General features: G+C 50.1%; 1 protein-coding gene across 1 annotated transcript in view; it reads right to left on the bottom strand.

Annotated features, from left to right (window-relative positions):
- Positions 1-23572, bottom strand: part of LOC140409654 (collagen alpha-1(XII) chain-like) — a 132893-nt gene that overhangs the window by 32682 nt on the left and 76639 nt on the right. The window contains exon 10 of the mRNA XM_072497987.1: positions 17669-17828. Coding sequence (XP_072354088.1) covers positions 17669-17828 — 160 coding nt within the window. The remainder of the gene's footprint in view (positions 1-17668; positions 17829-23572) is intronic.

Here is a 23572-nt window from a genome sequence, read left to right as displayed (position 1 = left end):
GTTATAGTTCGATGTGGTTTTGTGAATACTGTCAGCATATTGTATTGCAAATGTTGTAAGGGAAATGATAACAGATGAAATGGATTTCAAGGAAATTTGTCAGAAATATATTCTGTCCTGTACACCAGGGGCTGGCAGACATACATGGTTCAGGACAATGTTAGACATTAATGTGGGAGAAGTCAGGGATAGAAGTAGGATCAATTGAACCTTTAAATTAATGAAGCAAGGGGTGATACATGATATCATAATTTACCATTCCAATGAGAAACGGAAAGCAATTTGGATGACAGAAAATGGGACACTTAACAGCCAGTGATGGACAAAAGACCATTTTGGTTACTGATGGACTGAGTTGTATGCTGTTTCTAAGGGACATGAGGAAGCTTCTACGGTGCTGCTAGCCCAAGGAAGTAAAATGCTTTGGAGGTAGTGGAACATGGATATAGCTATTGTGTTACCTTCCTGAGCAACTGCGGATATGGTTCACGGTAATTGGACTTGAGGAAAGAACTGAAAAAAGACACTGGCATGTGAAATGGATACATTTACGAATTGATTTCGGTGCACAATTTAAAATCACAAAACATGTACATACAAAAGAGAAAGATCGGGGATAAATGTTAGTCAGTACAATTAGATGGGGGGATAATTGACCAAATGATATAGTTATGTTTCAAATGTCAAGACGGGGTGTTATTGAAAATATGGAAAGATGTGTCATTTGAAACATGGAAGTCTGGCAATATCTGGTCTGAGAGAAACATGAGCGAATGTAGGGAAAGATCCCACAAAGGGTTAACAGCAGCTGCCAGGGAAGGATTGTAAAATACAGATATCCTTGGTCAAGCAGGCTTAGCGAACAAGACAAACAGGATTTTGAATGAAGCCAAAGACAATGGCTCACACCTTCATCGAAAGTAACTAACTTAGTAAGGAACTGGAAAAGAAAGGATGATCTTCTAGGTGTGAAAATTTGCTAATACCAGGTAAATTAAAGAAAACTGGAGGCGATCAGTCTACGAGAAACATAATTCAAAGCCAAAATCAAAGTCAAAATTGAGCTGAGGACACAATTGGAAAATAAAACTATAGAAATGACAGGAATTAAAAGTAACACCTCTTGAAACCAAAGCATTTTGAACACCACAATGTAATCAGATCAATGAGATGAGGTTATGTCAAAATAAATGTTTAGACCAAAGATACTTGTTACAATCAAAAAGAGAATCAAGAGTTACTTTGCAATCAGGTCATAAAAACTAGATAACTGAGAAATATATAAAAACCCGAAGAAAAGGGGATAGTCGGCAGAGCCAGCTCTCATAGATCGGTACATGGGAAAGATAGGACACAGCAACCGAGCTCATCAGCGAATACATCTAAAGAAGACCAGGGGCTAAATTCTCCGGAAACGGCGCAATGTCCGCCGACTGGTGCCCAAAACGGCGCCAATCAGACGGGCATCGCACCGCCCCAAAGGTGCGGAATGCTCCGCATTTTTGGGGGCCGAGCCCCAACATTGAGGGGCTAGGCCGGCGCCGGAGGAATTTCCGCCCCGCCAGCTGGCGGAAAAAGCCTTTGTTGTCCCGCCAGCTGGCGCGGAAATTACATCTCTGGGCGGCGCATGCGCGGGAGCGTCAGCGGACGCTGACAGTTTCCCACGCATGCGCAGTGGAGGGAGTCTCCACGGCACAGGCCCGCCCCGGGGCCAGATCGCCCCGCGCCCCCCCAGGACCCCGGAGCCCGCCCGCGCCACCTTGTCCCGCCGGTAAGGTAGGTGGTTCAATTTACGCCGGCGGGACACGCAATTTATCGGCGGGACTTCGGCCCATGCGGGCCGGAGAATTGAGCGGGGGGGCCCGCCGACCGGCGCAGCGCGATTCCCGCACCCGCCGAATCTCCGGTGCCGGAGACTTTGGCAACCGGCGAGGGCGGGATTCACGCCAGCCCCCGGCGATTCTCCAACCCGGCGTGGGGTCGGAGAATGTCGCCCCAGATTTTAAAAAGAAGATTGATTGTCAAGTTGGGCCTGAAGGTCCCTTCAACCAGCCAGAAGGATCCAGAAGCAAGATCTTTTTACTTTTCTGTAAAGACAGTGATTGCATCTTTTAAAAAGAGGAAAAAAATATATAATAACAAAATATCTTTAAAATGTTAACCTGAAACAGTGGTTATTAGCCTGCTTTACTTACTTAGCAACGCAGGGCCCAGGATATCAATGCTACTGAGTGGTAAGTAGGTAAAATTCTTTGGTGAAGGTATGGGTTATACCGGGGGATAACTTGAAAATATAGTTTGACCTGAATAGCACCCACTGAAGCTTGCATCGGAGTCGGGGAGTGAGAATCCCTGATCACCATTTAGAATGTCGGCCCTTTTTGGTATAGGGGGAATTCTAAGAATAGTGGTGAGTTTTTAAAAACAACCTGAACAGTGGCGCAGGAATGTGGCGACTAGGGGATTTTCACAGTAACGTCATTGCAGTGTTAATGTAAGCCTACTTGTGATAGTAATGAAAATTATTATTATTACATCAGAGCTCGGAGCTAGTTTGGGATTAGTCATCTCTTTTAAAAATTCATTCATGGATGTGTGCCACGTTGGCTGGGCCTTGAACTGAGTGCCTTTCCAGATGATTCCAGAGAATTTAAGAGTCAGCCACATTGCTGTGGGTCGGGAGTCATATTTATGTCTGACCAGGTAAGGATGTCAGATTCCCTTCCCTGAAGGCTGTGAGCGAACCAGATGGGTTTTTATAACAATCGACAATGGTTTCCTGGGCATTTTTAGACTTTTAATTCCAGAGCTTCATTGAATTCAAATTTACCATCTGCCCTGGCGGGATTCGAACCGGGTCCCCAGGGCATTGGTCTGATTGGTGTTGAAATGGGTATTTACACCGTACTATCCCACACAAGGGGTGGGATTCTCCGAAATGGAGGCAGAGTGTTCGCGTCGTCGTGAACACCGTCAAGGTTCACGACGGCGCGAAACGGCCCCTATCCCGACCGATTCAGGGCCCGATGATGGGCTAGGAGCGGTGCCGCGTCATTTACGCGTGCCAGGCCTTGGCCCCGCATACATGACGTGGCCGGCGCCGCATATCTGGCGTCACCCGCGCATGCGTGGTTGCCGTCCTCTCCGAGTCTGCCCCGCAAGAAGATGTCAGACGGATCTTGCGGGGCTGCGGAAGAAAAGAGGTCCTCCTTCAGAGAGGACGGCCCGACGATCGGTGGGCACCGATTGCGGGCCAGACCCCATTTGAGGCTCCCCCCGGTGCAGGATCCCCCCCCCCCCCGCCGCAGGCTGCCCCCCCAGCGATCCCGCGCTGTTCCCGTCGGCAGCGACCAGGTGTGGACGGCGCCGGGGGGAACCCGCCGTTTTGGGCAGGCCGCTCAGCCCATCTGGGCCAGAGAATAGCAGGGGTGCTGGAGAATCGCCATTTTGGGTGTTTTGGGCGATTCTCCGGCCTGCGCCACGCGGAACTCGACGGGGCCGTTCTCGCCGCGTGGGAGAATCGCGGGAGGGCGTCGGACCAGCATCGCGGGAAAATTTGGCCACCCAGGCGATTCTCCCAACCGGCGCGGGAGCAGAGAATCGCGCCCAGGGCTCCAGATGTTGCACGTCTGAGATCACATCTTAGTCACCTCAATGCGGGTGCTACTGTCACAAGTTGCAGCTGTGCAGCCTGACATTTCCCCGAGGTTTCAGATTCAGACCATCACTGCCGCGGTCCTTTAATTATTCTTGTCCTCAATGTTTCATTTCAGAGAGAAGACAAAAGGACCAATGGCTCTAGGGCCGAATGTAATGGAGGAGACGAGGCTAGGAGAGGTGATGTGGAACACAGCTTCAGCCCCCCCTGAGGAACAAGGGGAGCCTGAGCACGGGCAGGAGATTCAGGAGGAGAGATAAAGACAATTGAGGCAATGTGAAATCAAAGAATTTGAAAGTCTCCTATTTACAAATAAGGGCGGGGCAACATTGAGCACATCTGCGTTTACAAACACAGATATATTCTGCCCCTTTAGTCTGCTCCACCATTTGAGAAGCTCATATAACATACAGTGCAGAAGGAGGCCTTTTGGCCCATCGAGTCTGCACCGACCCACTTAAGCCCTCACTTCCACCCTATCCCCGTAACCCAATAACCCCGCCTAACCTTTTTTGGACATTAAGGGGCAATTTAGCATGGCCAATCCACCTAACCTGCACATTTTTGGACTGTGGGAGGAAACCGGAGCACCCGGAGGAAACCCACGCAGACACGGGGAGGATGTGCAGACTCCGCACAGACAGTGACCCAGTGGGGAATCGAACCTGGGACCCTGGTGCTGTGAAGTCACAGTGCTAGCCACTTGTGCTACCGTGCTGCCCTCTGTGTTTGTGCAGAATTCCAGGGGCATGAGGGGGGGGACATGAAGGGGAGCAGGGTGTCACTCACCTGGTGGGGAAAGGGGGCGGAGGCAATGGGATCGACAATTGGGGTGGGGGGCCTTGAGGCCGGTGAGCAGGGGCAAGGTCTAATGGCCCCAATGACAGTGATCCTTGGCGGGTGTATGGGTGGTCTGCACTCTGAGTTTGAAACCTTTTCAAAATGGAGCCCCGATGTGTGTGTGTCTGGGTGTGCTGGCCTCTGTGGTCCCACAAATCACTTGTTGACTGGTTTCACGCCAAGCACTAAACAATTGACTGACTGTGGGAGCGTTGAGATGGGATAGCAGCAGAATTGGCAGCACGATCTGCACCAGCTTTCCCATCCGCAATAACACTGAGGGGTAGGTTCTCGCTGCCAGAGTTTCTGATGTGGTGAAGAATCGTGTATTGGGTAAAAAACGCGATTGGTGCCCCATTTCAATGCTCTGGCTCCCCGCAGGCGGCAGCAGGAAGCTACCAGTCACATACCGATGGCAGGATGCAAATACTTTGGGCTGGATTCTCCAATTCTGGGGCTATGTTCCCACGCTGGCGTGGGAATGGTGGTGTTTTGGCGCAGAACAGCCACCGATTCCCTGTTTTGCCGGGGGCTAGCCTGCCGGCAGAGGAGAGCACCGGGCTCTAGCTGCCGATACGATCCGGAGAATTGCCGGATCCGTGGCCACGCATGCGCGTGGCGGCCTGCAGCGGCCGCACCGTGCTTCCTGGCAGATTCCGCTCGCGGGATTTCGGCGTCGACAACTGTAAGATCCTGCCCTTTATTTCCTCCCATTTGCACCCGATTAACGGACTGGACTCGAGATTCTCCAGATCTCTGTATTCTCCGGCCGTCTCAGCAGAATGCACATCGGCGAGGATTGGTGTCAGCGTAGCCCTGACGCCGTTCGCCTCTCCATGGATCAAGGGGCCCCCAACGTCCATTGAAGGCTTTCCTCCTGCACACAATCCAAATCCTGCCCATCCCTCCTCTGTCAGACCCCCCTATCAAACCCCCCCATCAGACCCCCCTATCAAACCCCCCCATCAGACCCCCCCTAACAAACCCCCCCATCAGACCCCCCCATCAAACCCACCATCAGACCCCCCTATCAAACCCCCCCCATCAGACCCCCCCAATCAGACCCTCCCATCAGACCCCTCATATCAGATCCACCCATCAGACCCCCCATCACACCCCCCATATCAGACCCTCCCATCAGACCCCCCCTATCAGATCCACCCATCAGACCCCCTATCAAACCCCCCATCAGACCCCCCTATCAGACCCCCCCCTATCAAACCCCCCATCAGACCCCCCATCAGACCCCCCCAATCAGACCCTCCCATCAGACCCCCCCTATCAGATCCACCCATCAGACCCCCCCATCAGACCCCCCCATCAGACCCCCCTATCAGACCCACCCATCAGACCCCCCATCAGACCCCCCCTATCAGACCCACCCATCAGACCCCCCATCAGACCCCCCCTATCAGACCCACCCATCAGACCCCCCATCAGAACCCCCCTATCAGACCCCCCCTATCAGACCCTCCCATCAGATCCCCCCATCAAACCCCCCCCTTTCAGAGCCCCCCTATCAGAGCCCCCCTATCAGACCCACCCATCAGACCCCCCATCAGACCCCCTATCAGACCCTCCCATCAGACCCCCCCCATCAAACCCCCCATCAGACCCCCCCTTTCAGAGCCCCCCTATCAGGACCCCCCTATCAGACCCTCCTATCAGACTCCCCAATCAGACCCCCCCATCAGACCCCCCCATCAGACCCCCCATCCGAATGCCCCATCAGACCCCCCAATCAGGCCCTCCTATCAGTCCCCCCCTATCAGACCCCCCATCAGACCCCCACACCAGACCCCCCCATCCGAATGCCCCATCAAACCCCCATCAGACCACCCAATCAGACCCCCCCTATCAGACCCCCCCCCCGATCAGACCCCCCCATCAGAGCCCCCATCCGAATGCCCCATATAACCCCCATCAGACCCCCCCCATTAGACCCCCCATCAGACCCCCCTATCCGACCCCCCCATCCGAATGCCCCATCAAACCCCCATCGGACCCCCCCTATCAGACCCCACCATCAGACCCCCCCTATCCGACCCCCCCATCCGAATACCCCATCAAACCCCCGTATCAGACACCCCCATCAGAGAAACCTCACTTGAGGCCACACATACACGCAGAGCCCCATATGAGCCCCTCCCCTTTGAGAGTCCACCCCCCCCCCATCACATACCTTAACCCCATCTCAGAGTATGTTGTTAAAACTAATTCGAGGAGCTGTGGCTTATTCCTCCATGTTGTATTAAAATAGTAAAAGTTATAGTCCATTGAGCCAGGGTTCCATTATGAAATCTTCCTGGAATCGTAATCCTTTCCCCAATCTGTCTCCTGATCCATTCCAATCTCTCTCCTGATCAAATTCCCAGTCTCTCTCCTGATCCTCTCCCAGTCTCTCTCCTGATCCTCTCCCATTCTCTCTCCTGATCACATTCCCAATCTCTCTCCTGATCACATTCCCAGTCTCTCTCCTGATCCTCTCGCAGTCTCCCTCCTGATCACATTCCCAGTCTCTCTCCTGATCACATTCCCAGTCTCTCTCCTGATCCTCTCGCAGTCTCTCTCCTGATCACATTCCCAGTCTCTCTCCTGATCACATTCCCAGTCTCTCTCCTGATCCTCTCCCAATCTCTCTCCTGATCCTCTCCCAGTCTCTCTCCTGATCCTTTCCCAGTCTCTCTCCTGATCCTTTCCCTGTCTCTCTCCTGATTCTTTCCCAGTCTCTCTCCTGATCCTTTCCCAGTCTCTCTCCTGATCACATTCCCAGTCTCTCTCCTGATCCTCTCCCAGTCTCTCTCCTGATCACATTCCCAGTCTCTTTCCTAATCACAGTCCAGTCTGTCTCTTGATCCTTTCCCAGTTTCTCTCCTGATCCTCTCCCAGTCTCTCTCCTGATCACATTCCCAGTTTCTCTCCTGATCACATTCCCAGTCTGTCTCTTGATCCTTTCCCAGTCTCTCTCCTGATTCTCTCCCAGTCTCTCTCCTGACCACATTCCCAGTCTGTTCCTGATCCTTTCCCAGTCTCTCTTCTGATCCTTTTCCAGTCTCTCTTTTGATCCCATTCCCAGTCTCTCTCCTGACCCAATCCCCATCTCTCTCTTGATCCCGTTCCTTGGTCTCTGTGGTAGTATGTATTAGTCATGTGGGACTGTGAAGCCGTGATGCTATTGGCTGACAGATCCCGGGTCCTGGTTGGCTGTTGACTCCTGGCTCCGCCCTGAAGGCGGAGTATAAGAACCCGGGCTTCTCCCCGCCGCTCCATTCTGTTGCTGAACTGCTAGGGACAAGTCTCGCTCAATAAAGCCTGAATCGACTTCATCTCTACTCGTCTCTCTCGTAAGTCATTGTGCGCTACAATTTATTGAGCGAGCTTAAAGGACTATGGAGCTCCGGATCACCCCGGAATGCCTGCGGATCAGCCCCCACGCAGCGAACTCGGCAGCAGTTTTTAAACACTGGCAAGCTTGTTTCGAAGGCTACCTCCGAACGGCCCCCGGCCGGATCACAGAAGACCAGAAAATGCAGGTCCTGCATTCGAGGGTAAGCCCGGAAATTTACCCTCTCATAGAAGACGCAGAGGATTTCCCGACGGCGCTCGCAGCACTGAAGAGCATTTACGTTCGCCCCGTGAACCAGGTCTACGCACGCTACCAACTCGCAACGAGACGGCAAAGTCCCGGAGAATCGTTAGAGGAATTCTACGCCGCGCTGCTAATTTTGGGACAGGGCTGCAGCTGCCCGCCGGTGAACGCGATTGAACACACGGTCATGCTAATTCGCGATGCGTTTGTGGCAGGAATGAACTCTCCCCAAATCCGCCAAAGACTTTTAGAAAAAGAGTCGCTAGGACTCTCAGAGGCACGGGCCATTGCAGCTTCCCTAGATGTGGCCTCGCAAAACGCCCGCGCCTACGGCCCCGACCGCGCGGCAGCCCCTTGGGCTCCGTGGACCCCCGTCGCGACAACCCCCCCCCCTCCCACACAGGCTTGCGCGATTAAAGCACCAGATCATCCCGGGGGGGCCCGCTGCTATTTCTGCGGGCAAGCAAAACACTCCCGGCAGCGCTGCCGGCCCGCGCAGCTATTTGCAAAAGCTGCGGCAAGAAGGGCCATTACACGGCTGTGTGCCGGTCCCGGGGGGGTCGCCGCAATCCCCGGAGAAGAACGAGCCCAGCGCATCCCAAACGCTCCCCAACCCCCCCCCCCAGCGCCCCATGTGCGACCCGCGGGCGCCGCCATTTTGGGTCCCGGCCACCACGAGGGGGGGATGGGCGCCGCCATCTTGTGACTCCCCAGCCACGTGCGATTCATGGGGGCGGCCATTTTGTCCACCCCCGACCACGTGCGATCCATGGGGGCGGCCATTTTGTCCACCCCCGGCCGCGTGCGATTCATGGACGCCGCCATCTTGGATGACAACAAAGGACCCCAGCATCGACGGCTCCACGGGGTCCGAAGAAGACGCCGAGACAATACGACCACGACTGGCTTCGGTGACGCTGGATCAATCACGGCCCCGGACGCTCCAGACGACGACAACAACGGTGCTGATCAACGGACACAAGACATCATGCCTGATCGACTCCGGGACCACCGAAAGTTTCATCCACCCCGACACGGTAAGACGCTGTTTTCTGACCATCCATCCAAGTATGCAAAAGATTTCCCTAGCTGCAGGATCCCACTCCGTAGAGATCAAAGGGTTCTGCTTCGCGAACCTAACGGTGCAAGGGAGGGAGTTTAAAAACTACAGGCTCTACGTCCTTCCCCAACTCTGCGCGCCCACATTACTGGGATTAGATTTCCAGTGTAACCTGCAGAGCCTAACATTTCAATTCGGCGGCCCAATACCCCCACTCACTATCTGCGGCCTCGCAACCCTCAAGGTTGAACCGCCGTCCTTGTTTGCAAACCTCACCCCGGATTGCAAACCCGTCGCCACTAGGAGCAGACGGTACAGCGCCCAGGACCGGATATTTATTCGGTCTGAAGTCCAGCGGCTGCTGAAGGAAGGCATAATCCAGGCCAGCAATAGTCCCTGGAGAGCCCAGGTGGTAGTAGTAAAGACCGGGGAGAAGCAAAGGATGGTCATAGACTATAGCCAGACCATCAACAGGTACACACAGCTAGATGCGTACCCTCTCCCCTGCATATCCGACATGGTAAATCGGATTGCCCAGTATAAACTTTTCTCCACTGTGGACCTCAAGTCCGCCTACCACCAGCTCCCCATCCGCCCAGGTGACCGCAAGTACACAGCCTTCGAGGCAGACGGGCGTCTATACCACTTCCTAAGGGTCCCATTTGGTGTCACGAACGGGGTCTCGGTCTTCCAACGGGAGATGGACCGAATGGTTGACCAGCACGGGTTGCAGACCACATTCCCATATCTCGATAACGTAACCATCTGCGGCCACGATTAGCAGGACCACGACGCCAACCTCCAAAAATTCCTCCAGACCGCTAACGCCTTGAACCTCACATACAACGAGGAAACGTGAGTCTTTAGCACAAACCGGTTGGCCATCCTGGGATACGTAGTGCGCAATGGGATAATAGGCCCCGGCCCCGAACGCATGCGCCCCCTCATGGAATTTCCCCTCCCCCACTGCTCCAAAGCCCTGAAACGTTGCCTGGGGTTCTTTTCATATTACGCCCAGTGGGTCCCCCAGTATGCAGACAAGGCCCGTCCGCTAATACAGACCACTACCTTCCCCCTGTCGACAGAGGCCCACCAGGCCTTCAGCCGCATCAAAGCGGATATCGCAAAGGCCACGATGCGCGCCATCGACGAGTCCCTCCCCTTCCAGGTCGAGAGCGACGCATCCGACGTAGCTCTGGCGGCCACCCTTAACCAAGCGGGCAGACCCGTGGCCTTTTTCTCCCGAACCCTCCACACCTCAGAAATCCGCCACTCCTCAGTGGAAAAGGAAGCCCAAGCCATAGTGGAAGCTGTGTGACATTGGAGGCATTACCTGGCCGGCAGGAGATTCACTCTCCTCACAGACCAACGGTCGGTGGCCTTCATGTTCGATAATGCACAGCAGGGCAAAATTTAAAATGACAAGATCTTAAGGTGGAGGATCGAGCTCTCCACCTTCAACTACGAGATCTTGTACCGTCCCGGAAAGCTGAACGAGCCGTCCGATGCCCTATCCCGCGGCACATGTGCCAACGCACAAATAGACCATCTCCAAACCCTCCACGAGGACCTCTGCCACCCGGGGGTCACTCGGTTCTACCATTTTATAAAGTCCCGCAACCTCCCCTACTCTGTGGAGGAGGTCCGTACAGTCACCAGGAACTACCACAGCCGGATAGAGCGCACCTGATCAAGGCTTCCCGCCCCTTTGAACGCCTCAGTCTGGATTTCAAAGGGCCCCTCCCCTCCACTGACCGCAACACATACTTCCTGAATGTGGTGGATGAGTACTCCCGTTTCCCCTTCGCCATCCCCTGCCCCGACATGACAGCGGCCACAGTCATTCAAGCCCTTGGCACCATATTCACACTGTTCGGTTGCCCCGCATATATCCATAGCGGCAGGGGGTCCTCCTTCATGAGTGATGACCTGCGCCAGTTCCTGCTCAGCAAGGGCATAGCCTCGAGCAGGACGACCAGCTACAACCCCCGGGGGAACGGGCAAGTAGAGAGGGAGAACGGCACGGTCTGGAAGACTGTCCTACTGGCCCTACGTTCCAGGGATCTCCCAGTTTCCCGGTGGCAGGAGGTCCTCCCGGACGCTCTCCACTCCATCCGGTCGCTGCTGTGTACCACCACTAACCAAACGCCTCATGAGCGCCTCCTTGTCTTCCCCAGGAAGTCCTCCTCCGGAACGTCGCTGCCGACCTGGCTGGCGGCCCCAGGACCCATCTTGTTCCGGAAACATGTGCGGGCGCACAAGTCGGACCCGTTGGTCGAGAGGGTTCACCTCCTCCACGCGAACCCGCAGTACGCCTACGTGGCGTACCCCGACGGCCGACAGGACACGGTCTCCCTGCGAGACCTGGCGCCCACCGGCGACACCGATCATCCCCTCTCTGCCACTGGTGCACCCCGCGACCACCCCCTTCCCGGGAGGATCGGTCCTCCTCCCGTGTCCGCCCAGGAGTGAAACAGGAACAAACACCGAAACGCTCCCGGAGACGACAACGCCGGAACAAGCACCTGCACCACCACCGGGGCTGAGGCGATCGACGAGGAAGACCAGACCGCCCGCTCGACTCGTGGCATCGGCGTGACACCAAGAATGTTGTTGGACTGTAACAAAAATTTTTTTCTCTTACTAATATTGTAAATAGTTTCACAAACCTTGTACATAGCCCAGTGTAGGGCGAAAACTGTAATGACATGCCCGAAGTTTTTCCTCCCAGGACCAGCCTTGTAAACCCCTACCACCATGCGAACCACCACCCTGCCGGGTTCATTTTTAACAAGGGGTGAATGTGGTAGTATGTATTAGGAGTCATGTGGGACTGTGAAGCCGTGATGCTATTGGCTGACAGATCCCGGGACCTGGTTGGCTGTTGACTCCTGGCTCCTCCCTGGCAGGGGGGTGGGCACGGGAGCAATAGGTCAGAAGGTGAGAGCATTGAGGGAGAACTAGGGAATAGGGACAGTGTGGCTCTGAGGCAGAGCAGACGGGGAGAAGTTGCTGAACACAGCGGGTCTGGTGGCCTGAAGTGCATATGTTTTAATGCAAGGAGCATTACGGGTAAGGCAGATGAACTTAGAGCTTGGATTACTACTTGGAACTATGATGTTGTTGCCATTACAGAGACCTGGTTGAGGGAAGGGCAGGATTGGCAGCTAAACATTCCAGGATTTAGATGTTTCAGGCGGGATAGAGGGGGATGTAAAAGGGAGGCGGAGTTGCGCTACTTGTTCGGGAGAATATCACAGCTATACTGTGAGAGGACACCTCAGAGGGCAGTGAGGCTATATGGGTAGAGATCAGGAATAAGAAGGGTGCAGTCACAATGTTGGGGGTATACTACAGGCCTCCCAACAGCCAGCGGGAGATAGAGGAGCAGATAGGTAGACAGATTTTGGAAAAGAGTAAAAACAACAGGGTAGTGGTGATGGGAGACTTCAACTTCCCCAATATTGACTGGGACTCAGTGCCAGGGGCTTAGACGGGGCGGAGTTTGTAAGGGGCATCCAGGAGGGCTTCTTAAAACAATATGTAAACAGTCCAACTAGGGAAGGGGCGGTACTGGACCTGGTGTTGGGGAATGAGCCCGGCCAGGTGGTAGATGTTTCAGTAGGGGAGCATTTCGGTAACAGTGACCACAATTCAGTAAGTTTTCAGTAAGTACTGGTGGACAAGGATAAGAGTGGTCCGAGGATGAATGTGCTAAATTGGGGGAAGGCTAATTATAACAATATTAGGCGGGAACTGAAGAACATAGATTGGGGGCGGATGTTTGAGGGCAAATCAACATCTGACATGTGGGAGGCTTTCAAGTGTCAGTTGAAAGGAATACAGGACCGGAATGTTCCTGTGAGGAAGAAACATAAATACGGCAATTTTCGGGAACCTTGGATGACGAGTGATATTGTAGGCCTCGTCAAAAAGAAAAAGGAGGCATTTGTCAGGGCTAAAAGGCTGGGAACAGACGAAGCCTGTGTGGCATATAAGGAAAGTAGGAAGGAACTTAAGCAAGGAGTCAGGAGGGCTAGAAGGGGTCACGAAAAGTCATTGGCAAATAGGGTTAAGGAAAATCCCAAGGCTTTTTACACGTACATAAAAAGCAAGAGGGTAGCCAGGGAAAGGGTTGGCCCACTGAAGGATGGGCAAGGGAATCTATGTGTGGAGCCAGAGGAAATGGGCGAGGTACTAAATGAATACTTTGCATCAGTATTCACCAAAGAGAAGGAATTGGTAGATGTTGAGTCTGGAGAAGGGGGTGTAGATAGCCTGGGTCACATTGTGATCCAAAAAGACGAGGTGTTGGGTGTCTTAAAAAATATTAAGGTAGATAAGTCCCCAGGGCCTGATGGGATCTACCCCAGAATACTGAAGGAGGCTGGAGAGGAAATTGCTGAGGCCTTGACAGAAATCTTTGGATCCTCGCTGTCTTCAGGGGATGTCCCGGAGGACTGGAGAATAGCCAATGTTGTTCCTCTGTTTAAGAAGGGTAGCAAGGATAATCCCGGGAACTACAGGCCGGTGAGCCTTACTTCAGTGGTAGGGAAATTACTGGAGAGAATTCTTCGAGACAGGATCTACTCCCATTTGGAAGCAAATGGACGTATTAGTGAGAGGCAGCACGGTTTTGTGAAGGGGAGGTCGTGTCTCACTAACTTGATAGAGTTTTTCAAGGAGGTCACTAAGATGATTGATGCAGGTAGGGCAGTAGATGTTGTCTATATGGACTTCAGTAAGGCCTTTGACAAGGTCCCTCATGGTAGACTAGTACAAAAGGTGAAGTCACACGGGATCAGGGGTGAACTGGCAAGGTGGATACAGAACTGGCTAGGCCATAGAAGGCAGAGGGTAGCAATGGAGGGATGCTTTTCTAATTGGAGGGCTGTGACCAGTGGTGTTCACAGGGATCAGTGCTGGGACCTTTGCTCTTTGTAGTATATATAAATGATTTGGAGGAAAATGTAACTGGTCTGATTAGTAAGTTTGCAGACGACACAAAGGTTGGTGGAATTGCAGATAGCGATGAGGACTGTCTGAGGATACAGCAGGATTTAGATTGTCTGGAGACTTGGGCGGAGAGATGGCAGATGGAGTTTAATCCGGACAAATGTGAGGTAATGCATTTTGGAAGGGCTAATGCAGGTAGGGAATATACAGTGAATGGTAGAACCCTCAAGAGTATTGAAAGTCAAAGAGATCTAGGAGTACAGGTCCACAGGTCATTGAAAGGGGCAACACAGGTGGAGAAGGTAGTCAAGAAGGCATACGGCATGCTTGCCTTCATTGGCCGGGGCATTGAGTATAAGAATTGGCAAGTCATGTTGCAGCTGTATAGAACCTTAGTTAGGCCACACTTGGAGTATAGTGTTCAATTCTGGTCGCCACACTACCAGAAGGATGTGGAGGCTTTAGAGAGGGTGCAGAAGAGATTTACCAGAATGTTGCCTGGTATGGAGGGCATAAGCTATGAGGAGCGATTGAATAAACTCGGTTTGTTCTCACTGGAACGAAGGAGGTTGAGGGGCGACCTGACAGAGGTATACAAAATTATGAGGGGCATAGACAGAGTGGATAGTCAGAGGCTTTTCCCCAGGGTAGAGGGGTCAATTACTAGGGGGCATAGGTTTAAGGTGAGAGGGGCAAGGTTTAGAGTAGATGTACGAGGCAAGTTTTTTACGCAGAGGGTAGTGAGTGCCTGGAACTCACTACCGGAGGAGATAGTGGAAGCAGGGACGATAGGGACATTTAAGGGGCATCTTGACAAATATATGAATAGGATGGGAATAGAAGGATACGGACCCAGGAAGTGTAGAAGATTGTAGTTTAGTCGGGCAGTATGGTCGGCACGGGCTTGGAGGGCCGAAGGGCCTGTTCCTGTGCTGTACATTTCTTTGTTCTTTGTTTTGTTCTTTGAAGGCGGAGTATAAGAACCCGGGCTTCTCCCCGCCGCTCCATTCTGTTGCTGAACTGCTGGGAACAAGTCTCGCTCAATAAAGCCTCATCGACTTCATCTCTACTCGTCTCTCTCGTAAGTCATTGTGAGCTACAGTCTCTCCATTGATCTTGTTCAGCTAGTCTTTCTCATGATCCAGTCATCACAGCCTCACACAGATCCAATCCCAAATCTCTCTTCTGATCCCGTCCTAGTCTCTCTCCTGATCCTTTCCCAGTCTGTCTCCTGATCCTTTCCCAGTCTCTCTCCTGATCCATTCCTCAGTCTCTCGGGCTACAAGTTCATAGCTCCTTGAAGGTGGAGTTGCAGGTGGACAGGGCGGTGAAGAAGGCATTCAGCGTGCTCGGTTTTATTGGTCAGAATATTGAATATAGGAGTTGGGACGTCTTGTTGAAGTTGTACAAGACATTGGTAAGCCCACACATGGAATACTGTGTTCAGTTCTGGTCAAACTATTACAGGAAGGATATTGTTAAACTAGAAAGAGTGCAGAAGAGATTTACGAGGATGCTACCAGGACTTGATGGTTTGAGTTATAAGGAGACGCTGGATAGGCTGGGACTTTTTCCTTGGAGCATCAGAGGCTTCGGATTGTACTTATAGAGGTCTAGAAAATAATGAGGAGCATAGATAAGGTAGATAGTCAACATCTTTTCCCAAAGGTAAGGAGTCTAAAACTAGAGAGCACAGGTTTAAGGTGAGAGGGGAGAGATACAAAAGAGACCAGAGGGGAAATTGTTCCACGCAGAGGGTGGCGAGCGTCTGGAATGAGCTGCCAGAGGCAGTGGTAGAGGTGGGTACAATTGTTTCCTTTAAAAAACAGTTAGACAGTTACATGGGCAGGGCGGGTATAGAGGGATATGGGCTAAATGCAGGCAAGTGGGACTAGCTTAGTGATAGAAACTGGGCGGCATGGACAAGCTGGGCCGAAGGGCCTGTTTCCATTCTGTAAACATCTATGACTCTATTGTCAAAGGCCTTCTGGAAATCTACATAAATCACATCCACTGGTTCTCCTTTGTCTAACTTTCTTGTTACCTCCTTAAAGAACTCTAACAGATTTGTCAGACACGACCTCGCCTTGACAAAGCCGTGCTAACTCAGTGCTATTTTACCACGCACTTCCAAGTACTTTGCGATCTAATCTTTAATAACGGACTCTAAAATCTTACTAATGACCGAAGTCAGGCTAACCGGCCTATAATTTCCCGTCATTTGCCTGCCTCCCTTCTTAAACAGCGGTGTTACATTAGCCACTTTCCAGTCCTCTGGGACCCTTCCTGCCTCCAGTGATTCCTGAAAGATCACCACTAATGCCTCCACAATCTCCTCAGCTAATTCCTTCAGAACCCTGGGTTGTAGTCCATCCGGTCCAGGTGATTTATCCACCTTCAGACCTTTCAGATTCCCCAGAACCTTCTCCTTAGTAATGGTCACTGCACCCACCTCTGGCCCCTGGTTCTCCTGGAGCTGTGGCATCCCACTGGTGTCTTCTACCATGAAGACTGATACAAAGTAATTATTCAGTACCTCTGCCATTTCTTTGTTTTCTGTTATTACTTCTCCAGCCACATTTTCTAGTGCTCCAATATCTATTTTTGCCCCTCTCTTACCTTTTATATATTGAAAAAAACTCTTCCAATCTTCCTTTATATTACTAGCTAGCTTGCACTCATACTTCATCTTCTCCCCCCTTATTGCTTTTTTAGTTGTCCTCTGCTCGCTTTTAAATGCTTCTCAATCCTATGGCTTCCCACTAATGCTCGCCACTTTGTATGCTTTTTCTTTTGCTTTTATGCTGTCCTTGACTTCCCTCGTCAGCCATGGATGCCTTGTCCTCCCCTTAGCATGTGTCCTCCTCCTTGGGATGAATTTCTGTTGTGCCTCCCAAATAACCCCCAAAACTCCTGCCATTGCTGTTCCACTGTCTTCCCTGCTCGGCTCCTTTTCCAATCAACTCTGGCCAGCTCCTCCCTCATGTCTTTGTAGTTACCCTTATTTAATTGTAATACCGTTACATCTGACTCCAGCTTCTCCCTCTCAAACTGAAATGAAAAATATGAAAATGAAAATCGCTTATTGTCACAAGTAGGCTTCAATGAAGTTACTGTGAAAAGCCCCTAGTCGCCACATTCTGGCGCCTGTTCAGGGAGGCCGGTACGGGAATTGAACCGTGCTGCTGGCCTGCTTGGTCTGCTTTAAAAAACAGCGATTTATCCCAGTGTGCTAAACCAGCCACAATATTCATATTGTGGTCACTGCTCCTTCAGGGTTCCTTCACCTCAAGGTCCCTAATCAAGTCTGCCTCATTACACATCACCAAACCCAGAATTGCCTGTTCCCTAGTCAGCTCTGTCACAAGCTGCTCCAAAAAAACATCCTGATCCCATTTCCCAATCTCTCTCCTTTTCCCAGTCCCTCTCCGGAGCAATTCCCCAGTCTCTATCCCGGTCCACCCCCCATTAGCAGCCCCAGCTACATATTGTGATTGTTTTAGAAGTTGGCGGTTTGTCGAAGCCTTGTTCTCTGGGATTTCTCTGCAGCTCTAGGATTTCTTACCGAATATCACAAATCAGAATTGGAGCTGGAGAGTGTAAACTCGGTTTCTGACACACAATCCCTTCCTTTGCCAGAATCTTCGAGGCAACGTAGGTTAAAACTGCCAGAGTCAATATGGGCACAATGAGTGTTGGGCCAAGTTTATCTCGAGTGTCTTTATCTGGGGGAGAGAAGAGAAATAGGTCAGGCATTTCCAACATTCCCAATGATACGACACAGGCATCAGCTCATTACTAAGATTTTCCCTGCAATTAGGCAACAGTTTGCAGATAGTTGCTGATCATTGACTTGTGTCGCCCAATCCCCTGGGACAAACAGGAAAGTATTGCCAATGCCACAAGTCTAAAACTGATTATACTGAGCCAATCTGACACAATCTGTGAAAGAGATTAACATTTCCAGACTGTGACCCTTTATCAAAACTGAGAAAAGATTGAAATGTAAAATGGGTTTGAGAAAGTTTGTTTTTAAATGCTGGCCTCGCCAGCAAAGCCCAGACTGATTGAGTGAATTTTAAAACTTCAAACAACAGGCCTATGTAGGACATTGTCTATGTAAAGTTCCATCAGCAGTTTTCTTACTAACATGTATCAAGTGAATGTCTCATGGTGCACTTTATACTTGTGTCTTGTTACCTCAGCTTTAAGACATGAATTACCATTAAGCATTGATTTTATACATATTTTGTCTAGATTTTATGCCTGAAATAACTAATTTCTGATCAGTTTAAGGCTGTGTGCCACTTTGCACTGTTAAATAATTGTTCCAACCACTAGCAGCCATGGCAAAACATACACTAAAAGACTGTTCCCTTAACCAAAACATATTGTTGGAAAATATCGATTGTGCTTGACCTCAGGAGAACTCTAGAGCATGTCTCTGCACCAATCTGTTTTTCGCACAATATGTCCAAATGACAATAGCTGAGACTTGACTCCCAAAGCTCTTTGTATCAAATAAGTGGACAAAGAGATCATCTTCTGTTTTTAAAAAAAATGTATTTACAAGATGTGGGCCTCGCTGGTTAGGCTAGCAGTTTTACTCATCTCTCATTGCCCTTCGGAAGGTGGGCGTGAGTTGCTTTCTTGAACTGATGCAGTCCCTGGAGGTGTAGGTACACCTCCAGGATGTTGTCCCAGCGACAGTGAAGGAACGGCGATATATTTCCAAGCCAGGGTGGTGAGTCACTTGGAGGGGAACCTCAGGTGGTGGGGTTCCCAGGTATCTGCTGCTCTTGTCCTTCTAGATGGCAGTGGTCGTGGGTTTGGAAGATGCTGACTAAGGAACCTTGGTGAGTTACTGCAGTGCATCTTGTAGATGGCACACACGGCTGCCACTGTTTGTTCTTGGTAGGGGGTTTGAATGTTTGTGGAAGGGGAGCAATCAACCCGGCTGCTTTGTCCTGGATGGTGTCGAGCGTCTTGAGTGTTGTTGGAGCTGCGCTCACCCAGAAAATTGGAGAGTATTCCATCTTATGGTTCATCTCATCTCAGTATAAAATCATAAAAATTAATGCAACAGCAGCAACATTTATAATGAGAGGCCTATCCCACAAATAATTGACGTAATAGTGAACCAAACAGGAAGTGACATCAGTAGATGACCATCCGCCTTAAAAAAACGATCAGAAATGGATCACTACCAAAGACAGTCAGAGGCGAGGGTGAAGCTGGGGGTGAAGAAAGAGCATCCAGAAATTATTTTCATTGTCATATTGATTGCTTATTAAATGGGAGTCTACACCTGTCAGTAACGGTCAGTGCCTGTCAGTAAAGGTCAGTATCTGTCTATATCTATCACTAATGGTCAGTGTCAGTCAAGATCTGTCAGTATTGGACAGCCAATATCTGTCAGTAATGGTCACTATCAGTCAGTGACGGTCAGTGTCAGTCTGCATCTGTCAGTAATGGTCAGTGTAAGTCTGTATCTCTCAGTCAGTCAATATCTGTTACTAATTGTCAGTGTCAGTCTATCTCTGTCAGTAACGGACAGTGTCAGTCAGTAACGGTCAGTGTCAGTCAGTAACGGTCAGTGTCAGTTTGTATCTGGCAGTAACAGTAACTGTAAGTCAGGAACGGTTATTGTCAGTCTACATTTATCAGTAACGATCAGTGTCAGTCTATATCTGTCAGTAACGGTCAGTGTCAGTCTATATCTGTCAGTAACGGTTAGTGTCAGTCAGTAATGGTCAGTGTCAGACTATATCAATCGGTAACAATCAGTGTCAGTCTATATCTATCAGTAACGGTCAGTGTCAGTCAGTAATGGTCAGTGTCAGTCTATATTGGTCAGTAACGGTTAGAATCAGTCAGTAATGGTCAGTGTCAGTCTATACATGTCAGTAACAGTCAATGTTAGTCTTTCTCTATCAGTAATGGTCAGTGTCAGTCTATATCTATCAGTAACGGTCAGTGTCAGCCAGTAACGGTCAGTGTCAGCCTGTATCTATCAGTAACGGTCATTGTCAGTCTGTATCTATCAGTAACGGTCAGTGTCAGTCTATATCTATCAGTAACAGTCAGTGTCAGTCAGCAACGGTCAGTGTCACTTTGTCGCCATCAGTAACGGTCAGTATCAGTCCATATCCGCCAGTAACAGTCAGTGTCAGTCGATATCTGCCAGTAACGGTCAGTGCCAGTCTATATCTGTCAGCAACGTTCCGTGTCAGTCAGTAACGGTGTGTGTCAGTCTACATGTCAGTAACGGTCAGTATCAGTCTATATCTGTCTGTAACAGTGAGTGTCAGTCCGTAACGGTCAGGATCAGTCAGTACCAGTCAGTGTCAGTCTGTATCTGGCAGTAACGGTAACGGTAAGTCAGGAATGGTTATTGTCAGTCTATATCTGGCAGTAAAGGTCAGTGTCAGTCTATATCTACCAGTAACGGTCAGTGTCAGCCAGTAACGGTCAGTGTCAGTTTGTCTCTATCAGTATCAGTCAATATCAGTCCATATCTGCCAGTAACGGTCAGAATCAGTCTATATATATATCAGTAACGGTCAGTGTCAGTCAATGTCTGTCTGTAATGGTCAGTGTCAGTCTGCATCTGTCGGTAACGATCAGTGTCCGTCTGTAACGGTCAGAATCAGTCTATATCTGTCAGCAGCGGTCCGCCTCAATCGATGCCTGTCAGTAATGGCGAGTGTCAGTCTGTATCTCTCAGGAACGGTCAGAGTCAGTCTATATCTGTCAGTAACGGTCAGTGTCAGTCTGTATCTATAAGTAATGGTCAGTGTCAGTCAATATCTGTCAGTCACGGTCAGTGCCAGTCAGTAACGGTCAGAGTCAATCTATATCTGCCAGTATCGGTCAGTGTCAGTCAGTAATGGTCAGTGTCAGTCTATATCTGTCAGTAACGGTCAGTGTCAGTCTATATCCGTCACTAACGGTCAGTGTCAGTCTGTATCTATAAGTAACGGTCAGTGTCAGTCTATATCTGTCCGTAGCGGCCAGTTTCAGTCTATATCTGTCACTAACGGTCAGTGTCCGTCAGTAACAGTCAGTGTTAGTCAATATCTGTCAGTCACAGTCAGTGTCAGTCAGTAACGGTCAATGTCAGTCTATATCTGTCAGTAACGGTTACTGTCAGTCAATAACAGTCAGTATCAGCCTATATCTGTCAGTAACGGTCAGTGTCAGTCTATATCTGTCAGGAACGGATACTGTCAGTCAGTAACGGTCAGTGTCAGTCAATATCTGTCTGGAACAGTTACTGTCAGTCAGTAACTGTCAGTGTCAGTCTATATCTGTCAGGAACGGTTACTGTCAGTCAGTAACGGTCAGTGTCAGTCTATATCTGTCAGTCACTGTCAGTGTCAGTCAGTAACGATAGCATTGTGGATAGCACAATTGCTTCATAGCTCCAGGGTACCAGGTTCGATTCCGGCTTGGGTCACTATCTGTGCGGAGTCTGCACATCCTCCCCGTGCGTGGATTTCCACCGGGTGCTCCGGTTTCCTCCCACAGTCCAAAGCTGTGCAGGTTAAGTGGATTGGCCATGATAAATTGCTCTCAGTGTCACAAATTGCGCTTAGTGTTGGGTGGGGTGACTGGGTTATGGGGATAGGGTCGAGATGTTGACTTGTGGAGGGTGCTCTTTCCAAGAGCTGGTGCAGACTCGATGGGCCGAATGGCCTCCTTCTGCACTGTGAATTCTATGGTAACTTCTATGGTGTCAGTCTATATCTGTCACTAACGGTCAGTGTTAGTCCCTCTCTTTCAGTAACGGTAAGTGTCAGTCAGTAATGGTCAGTGTCAGTCTATATCAGTCAGTGTCAGTCAGTAACGGTCAGTGTCAGTCTATATCTGTCTCTAATGGTCAGTGTCAGTCCCTCAATTTCAGTAACGGTCAGTGTCAGTCAGTAATGGTCAGTATCAGTCTACATCTGTCACTAATGGTCAGTGTCAGTCCCTCTCTATCAGGAATGGTCAGTGTCAGTCAGTAATGGTCAGTGTCAGTCTATATCTGTCAGTAACGGTCAGTGTCAGTCAGTAATGTTCAGTGTCAGACTATATCTGTCAGTAAAGGTCAGTGTCAGTTCCTCTCTATCAGGAACGGTCAGTGTCAGTCAGTAATGGTCAGTGTCAGTCTATATCAGTCAGTAATGGTCAGTGTCAGTCAGTAACGGGCAGTGTCAGTCTATATCTGTCTCTAATGGTCAGTGTCAGTCCCTCTCTTTCAGTAACGGTCAGTGTCATTCAGTAATGTTCAGTGTCAGTCTATATCTGTCAGTAACGGTCAGTGTTAGTCAATATCTGTCTGTAACGGTCAGTGTCAGTCTACATCTGTCGGTAACGGTCAGTGTCATTCAGTAACGGTGTCAATGTCAGTCAATATTTATCAGTAACAGTCAGTCTCTGTCTGTCAGTAACGGTCAGTGTCAGTCTATCTCTGTCAGTAATGTTCAGTGTCAGTCAGTAACGGTGTCAATGTCAGTCAATATTTATCAGTAACAGTCAGTGTCAGTCTATGTCTGTCAGTAACGTTCAGCGTCAGTCAGTAACGGTGTCAATGTCAGTCAATATTTATCAGTAACGGTCAGTGTCAGTCCATATCTGTCAGTAATGGTCAGTTTCAATCTATATATGTCATTAACCGTCAGTGTCCATCAGTAACGGTCAGAATTAGTCTATATCTGTCAGTAGCGGTCCGCCTCAATCGATACCTGTCAGTAATGGTGAGTGTCAGTCTGTATCTCTCAGTAACGGTCAGAGTCAATCTATATCTGCCAGTATCGGTCAGTGTCAGTCAGTAATGGTGAGTGTCGGTCTGTATCTCTCAGTAACGGTCAGAGTCAATCTATATCTGTCAGTATCGGTCAGTGTCAGTCAGTAATGGTCAGTGTCAGTCTATATCTGTCAGTAACGGTCAGTGTCAGTCTATATCCGTCACTAACGGTCAGTGTCAGTCTGTATCTATAAGTTACGGTCAGTGTCAGTCTATATCTGTCTGTAGCGGCTAGTTTCAGTCTATATCTGTCACTAACGGTCAGTGTCCGTCAGTAACAGTCAGTGTTAGTCAATATCTGTCAGTCACAGTCAGTGTCAGTCAGTAACGGTCAATGTCAGTCTATATCTGTCAGTAACGGTTACTGTCAGTCAGTAACAGTCAGTATCAGCCTACATCTGTCAGTAACGGTCAGTGTCAGTCTATATCTGTCAGGAACGGATACTGTCAGTCAGTAACGGTCAGTGTCAGTCTATATCTGTCTGGAACAGTTACTGTCAGTCAGTAACTGTCAGTGTCAGTCTATATCTGTCAGGAACGGTTACTGTCAGTCAGTAACTGTCAGTGTCAGTCTATATCTGTCAGGAACGGTTACTGTCAGTCAGTAACGGGCAGTGTCAGTCTATATCTGTCTCTAATGGTCAGTGTCAGTCCCTCTCTTTCAGTAACGGTCAGTGT

This window comes from Scyliorhinus torazame, chromosome 3, assembly GCF_047496885.1.
Source record: "Scyliorhinus torazame isolate Kashiwa2021f chromosome 3, sScyTor2.1, whole genome shotgun sequence".
Taxonomy (NCBI): domain Eukaryota; kingdom Metazoa; phylum Chordata; class Chondrichthyes; order Carcharhiniformes; family Scyliorhinidae; genus Scyliorhinus; species Scyliorhinus torazame.
The sequence above is the reverse complement of the archived record's forward strand: the minus strand, read 5'-3'. Positions and strand labels throughout refer to the sequence as shown.